At 38.1% G+C, this 6,927-nt stretch overlaps 1 protein-coding gene across 1 annotated transcript; it reads left to right on the forward strand.

The window, feature by feature from the left end:
• Positions 1-279: 279 nt before the first annotated feature.
• Positions 280-2,889, forward strand: gbx2 (gastrulation brain homeobox 2). Its single transcript, XM_067458350.1, has 2 exons — positions 280-1,211; positions 2,242-2,889. The coding sequence occupies exons 1-2, from the start codon at positions 701-703 to the stop codon at positions 2,754-2,756; spliced, it is 1,026 nt and encodes a 341-aa protein (XP_067314451.1). The 5' UTR covers positions 280-700; the 3' UTR covers positions 2,757-2,889.
• The last annotated feature ends 4,038 nt before the right edge of the window (positions 2,890-6,927 follow it).

Here is a 6,927-nt window from a genome sequence, read left to right on the forward strand (position 1 = left end):
GCAATAGCAATAGCACTGCCAAAATACACATCAGATCACATCTCACATGATTCTTGTTTTGACTGTTTTGGAATGTGAGACTGTGTTAGTGACGTTCTAATTTAAGAGACAGCAGCCAGCGCTCGCGGCTCTGGCGCGTCAGGACGGTTCCACATAAGCGGATGAAACCGGACCAATAGCGAGCGCAGAGCCGCGGTGGGCGTGTCCAGAGCGCACGGTGGAGACGCTTAAACCGAAGGAGCGTAATTCAAACTCACACTTCAGTGGATGATCACAGCTGATACTGCGAGGAACAATTTATTGTGACTTCCATCAGGTCGGAATGAAACGCCGCCAAGCAGAAGGGACAAGGACGCTGAAATAACTCAAGGGAGGACGATAAAGCGCATCTGAGATGCTCGACCTTTTTCTCGTCCAGACATTTCTCAGCAAGGGATTTGCGCCGTGTGTTTGTGTTTCAGTGCACTTGTCTCGCTCTGTTCTTATAACGAACAAAATCAGCTTGGCACTGAACTAAGTCGAAACAGATGCAGAGGTTTTACGAACTGCGCCTACAGAGAGTCATTCGCAGGATTACCAAAACCTCAGAGAGTGTCAGTGCATGACACTGTCCATCAGTGAGATCCTCATCTGAGAAGCACAGGGGAGACAGCTGCTCCCACAGATTTCAGGACTTTATAAACTGTCCATATAAGATCATATGAGTGCAGCTTTCAGTTCACCGTTCATGATGATGCAGCGTCCGGTGGGAAGCACCACTGCATTCAGCATCGACTCGCTCATCGGGGGTCCACCGCAGCCCAGTCCGGGACATTTCGTGTACACGGGCTACCCCATGTTTATGCCCTACCGGTCAGTGGTGCTACCTCCGCCGCCACCGCCACCCCCTCCAACTCTCCCTCAGAGCGCTCTCCCCGCGACCCATCCGCACCACCCGATCCCGGGCTTACCCAGCGGGTTCTGCTCCAGTCTGGCGCAGGGCATGGCGCTCACATCCACGCTAATGGCCACGTTACCCGGCGGCTTCTCCGCCTCGCCATCTCAGCAGCACCAGGACGCGGCGAGGAAGCTCGGGTCTCAGTCTATTCACGCCATGTTTGATAAATCTCAGGATATTCGTTTGGATGGAGAGGATGGCAAAACGTTTCCAACGAAAGATTCAACGACCCTTCCGTCATTTCACGACTCGCAGTCCGTGCACACCTCCACAGGTAAGCCAGCCCGCACTGTGATATAGGTTTGCGTTGAACCAAGTCCTTATTGTTTTGAGAAGCCTTTAAAAATAGTATTTGAAGAGCAAAACTGATCATCCCATGCACTTAAATAAAAGTAAAACAGTCCCGCATAGTTTTGATTCTGGTGTTCTCAAATGTCAAAGTGTAGCCTAAAATAATAATTGAAATTGTTATATGTATCATGTTATACGTTTTATTCGTACTGCTTCAATCAAATTGTGTGGGCCACTCTTAACCCGTCTGCTTTAGGCCTACGCTAAAATTGATTTTGTCACTTAAATTTTATTTACCGACTTGCACCGAGGAGGGACGGATATAATTATACAAAATCTCCCGGAAATAAAATGTCATGATTGTGGAATTTCAGTCACAAACGTGAATTAAAGGCTCATATCAAGTTTTCCAGGGAAAAGTGCCCGAGGCCGAGCTGCCATCAAAGACTAAATTAGCTCATTTTAATTGAGGGATCGGAGGGCCAGCGGTGTTTAAATGTCCATAAAACCGTAAGCAAAATTCACTGTCGCCTGGATCATTTATATGCATGCAGTGTAAAATAAATGTACTCCACATTATTATAATAGGCCATGTCTGCAACGTAAAGAAAAGGGATATTAGCTAAAGGTATAATTTCATATGTAATTGAAAACTGGAAAAAATAAATAAAGATAAATGTACAATAGTGCATTTTCAAAAAACACAAATTATCTTAAGAGATGTAGAAAGGGGAGAAACTTTTAGGCCAGTTTCAGAGGTCCTGTTTTGAGCTGTGTAAACTACTTTCCTAAGAGATCCATCACCGTGCGTAATAGCGCGTAAAAGTGGCAGCAATAAACAGGAAGAATGTGTTGCGAGACAAGACTAGATACGATTCTCATGAAAACACACAACTTGTTTTCCCAAGCACACTATTTAAAAATAAAAACACCAGTGTCTTCACAGCAGATGCTTAAACTATTGTTTAGATGATTCTCACAGTAAATCTGTTTTTGTTTTTTGTTTTTGATAGTGCGAGGTCACAGCAAAGACGACGCGAAGGAGGACGAGTGTCACAGGAAAGATGAGAGCTTCTCCATGGACAGTGATTTAGATTACAGCTCCGACGACAACGGGCCCGGGAACGCGATGTGTCAGAAGGAAGATGGAGACAACGGAGGACTGGACGATGGCGTCCACGGTGGGAATGGGACCGGAAACACCACGTCCACCGGAAAAAATCGGAGAAGGAGGACGGCTTTTACGAGCGAGCAGCTCTTAGAACTGGAAAAGGAGTTTCACTGTAAGAAATATCTATCCCTCACAGAACGCTCACAGATCGCCCATGCCTTAAAGCTCAGCGAGGTTCAAGTCAAGATCTGGTTTCAGAACCGGAGAGCCAAATGGAAACGTGTCAAAGCGGGAAACGTGAACTCCAAAACCGGAGAGCCCTCCAGAAACCCGAAAATTGTGGTGCCCATTCCGGTGCATGTTAGTCGGTTTGCAATACGCAGCCAACACCAACAGTTAGAACAGGCCAGACCTTGATACACTATAGAGGACCGAGACAATTCTAGCGAGAGGACACAAATCAGCGAATCCTAAATATGACCAAACTGTTCTTGAGGCTGATGTTTCTGAGGAACCCAGGACACTCAACCTAGTTTGTGCTATATATATATATATATATATATATATATATATATATATATATATATATATATATATATATATATATATATATATATATATATATATATAGTTTTCGTTTAAATTACAAAGTTCTTCAAACGGGGAAAAAAGCAGCAACAGACTCAGCTCAAACTGCAGTTTTATTTGTAACCTTGGACCAAATCACGAACAAATTGTATTTAAAGCATAATCAGTTTTATGTTTAGTTTTGTGTGACTGTCTAGTTCATGTGCTTTTGGCAGAGATGAATATTATCCTAAAAGGAGCACTTCTGGTCTCTGCTGAAGAACACAATATAATTCAGTTAATTGTAAAATTAACACCATTCCCTCGAATTTATAAAACGACCTGTTAAATATGTGCTTTTTATTTTCTTTTAATGGTAAATAGCCTTTATTTAATTTTTTTTTCTTGCATTCATTTCCCTTTTTCTGTAACCCTTTCAGACGTCACGGGCACGTTGCTAATTTATTTAATATTGTGAGAGAAAAAAAATGCTAACGTTTCATGAGTTTACTGACTTCAGATTATTGTGTGGATTAAAGCTGGACCATAAACAATTGTAAAGAAATTTGTCCTTTTTTTAAACCCAATCACCCATTCACTGAAGTGCGCGTAATTCTATGTGTATATATATATATATATATATATATATATATATATATATATATATATATATATATATATATATATATATATATATATATATATATATATATATATATATATATATATATCAAATCCATTACGACTAGATTTTTGTCTCTATTATTATTTTTTTCATTATAATTTGTATCTATATTTTAAAAAATGATATGTAATAATAACAATTACTAGCCTACTAATGATATTTTACTGCACTTGCAGTATGACTTGTGCTGGCGCCATCTGTTCCGCGCAGTTGCTGCTCTGTTAGTACACATGATGTGAAATCATCTAACCTTGTCAGGTTTGAATCTGCTGTTGTGACAGGAGGGTGTGGTCATGAATAGATTTCAGGGTCAGGGTGAGAGACACACAAGCGCGTGTCAGCCTTGATCTCCGGCCGGCGTCACTTTGCTGGACCTGCCTTATTTTATAGGATGAAAAGTAACGAGCCTATTCGTCCCACACGGGGCATGTCGGGAAATCTTAAAACGCAAATGTAAATCAAATATAATTTCGCAAACAGCCTCTGCCTATATGCAATCGATTACAATGCAATAACTCACTCCTCGCTGCTCTTGAAATGTCTATATTTTTATGTTCATATTGTTTTCTGTACTCATTTCGACAAATAACACATGCCAATTAATTAGTATAACATCGTTTTAAAAAGAAAATTAATTTTAATATTTAATTGATCAATATAATCATATAATAGTAGCTATATATTTTAGCATTTGTGTCAGCAAGCATGTCGTAATTATTCTCAACAAACGTACTGGATCATTCAAATTTGATTCCAAATTCGACAGATTGAAACGAGTTTTATTTACAGCAAACTTAAAACCCAGTTATCGTGTCAATTACGTCTTTTAAAAGTCCAAATTACACATTCATTTCAGACATTTAAGAACATGATTTATTTACACAGAATTAATATAATTCGAATTTGTAATATGTATCGATCTATGTAACATTTTATTAATTTAGGAAACGTATTTATTTAATAGTTTTTTTTATTCAAGTAGAAATGAGTAAATACTTGGTAAATGAGAGTAAAATAATCTAGTACATTCTGTGTCCATGTTACAACATATATGCAATTATAATTAATTACTTTAATAATAACAAAAACAACGTGTAGGCTAATTACAGTCTACTGCGCAAAATCATAAAACATAGGTTGTTTATTGTAGCATGTACCTTTGTATATAGAGCAAAATGAAAAAATGTAACGTGAAACAAAAAGTTATTATGACTGCAGTGGTTATGACTGCAGATTATCAAACTGGAATACAAATTTTTCTTCCTGGAGAAATATAATTTTTGTTGGTAGTAGATTTATTGTTGTATACAAGTGCAAGTCCTGAGCATTGCAATAGATCAGACATCATCAGTGCCTCATAATCACTTACACACACACACACACACACACACACACACACACACACACACACACACACACACACACACACACACACACACACACACACAATTGAAATGTGCTGGTCTAAATGATGTTAGAAAATAGACAATGCTTCATGTCCAATAAGTGACATGAGAACTGGGCAGAAAGCAGAAAGACGTTTCAGAAAGAACCGATAAGACAGAGAACGAGAGATCTGACAATTGCCTAAACTCTAATGAATTTTTTTGAAAATTGTAATCAAGGCTGGCCGTAGTGGCTGACAGATAAATGGGCCCGCGGGGATTGGCTCGAGCCTCAGCTTTTCACTCCAGCTTGTCCCTCCTGCACTAAATTAACAGCGTCAAATTAACCTCCAATGATTAATCCTGACGGAGAGCACTGAAACACACACACACACACACACACACGCACGCACGCACGCACGCGAACTTTCTGTCAAATTTGTAATAAACAACAAAGTGATAACTAATGAGAGAATGACAAACACTCATTTTAATTAATTAACATCTATAAACTTCTGTTTTTTTAACAAACATTTCTCATTTCTCTTTTTAAACAGTTAAAAAAACTTTTAAAATTAAAATTGTTTTTCATTTTCATTTATAGATCTGTATAGTGACAAATTAAATAAATACCTAATTTATTAAATAGCATTTAATCTTTTACCAGTATATTAAGTACACAATATGTCAGTGCTTTATGAGAGATCTATCACAATAATGCAGTAGTTTATAGATGCTGATTTTTCCTTAATATTTATCATATATATATATATATAATTAGACGAATACTGGGAAATTCCTATATTATGATTTTATAGTAACAATCACAACTGCTATTAATTATTAAACATGTTTTTTTCAGTGAGCATCAAGCAGTCAGTTTGTGTATGTAAAGGAGAGCGGGTGAGTTATAATACCTTTTAGAAATGAGCTAAAGGGATGAGAAACACACACACACACACACACACACACACACACACACACACACACACACACACACACACGGGGATATTCCATAGGCGGAATGGTTTTTATACTGTACAAACCGTATTTTCTATCCCCTTACACTGTCCCATCACAGGAAACATTCTGCATTTTTACTTTCTCAAAAAAAAAAAAAAAAACTCATCCTGTATGATTTATAAGCATTTTGAAAAGTGGGGATGGCCAATGTCCTCATATTTCACCCTATCCTTGTAATGCCTATGTCATATGTCATTATACACATTTGTGTCCTCATATGTCACAAAAACATGGCCGCACACACACACACACACACACACACACACACACACACACACACACACACAGTATGTATAATATTTACAGATTCTGTGTAAAATACTGTTTAAATTGAAAAAACTGAATTTTGAGGTAAGTACAATTTCATGACTGGGTTATAATTTGAGTTGAGATCATATGAATTCATGTTAAATGACAGAAGGGGTATCATCTGATTTTTGTTCAGTTTTATATAAACTGTATAACAGATTATGTATTTATATATTAAATACATTTTTAAAAAGTTCCAAGGCTAAAAAAACAAAAAAGGAAATACTTTAGCATTTTGCACAAAAAAGGACAGTAGACTACAATTGGGAGAGACGCGCACACACACACACACACACACACACACACACACACACACACACACACACACACGCACACACGCACACACGCACACACGCACACACGCACACGTCTGGTTTGCTATCTTTTTGGGGACTCCATAGACTTAATGGTTTTTATACTGTACAAACTGTATATTCAATCCCCTTACACTAACCCTGCCCCTAAACCTACCCATCACAGGAAACATTCTGCATTTTTACATTTTTAAAAAAAACCTTCTGTATGATTTATACGCTGGTTTCCTCATGAGGACCAAAAAAAAAAATTCTCCACAAGGACAAGGATTTCAGATATTGCCATCTTTGTGGGGACAACATAT

The sequence above is a fragment of the Pseudorasbora parva genome, chromosome 12 (genome assembly GCF_024679245.1).
Source record: "Pseudorasbora parva isolate DD20220531a chromosome 12, ASM2467924v1, whole genome shotgun sequence".
NCBI lineage: Eukaryota > Metazoa > Chordata > Actinopteri > Cypriniformes > Gobionidae > Pseudorasbora > Pseudorasbora parva.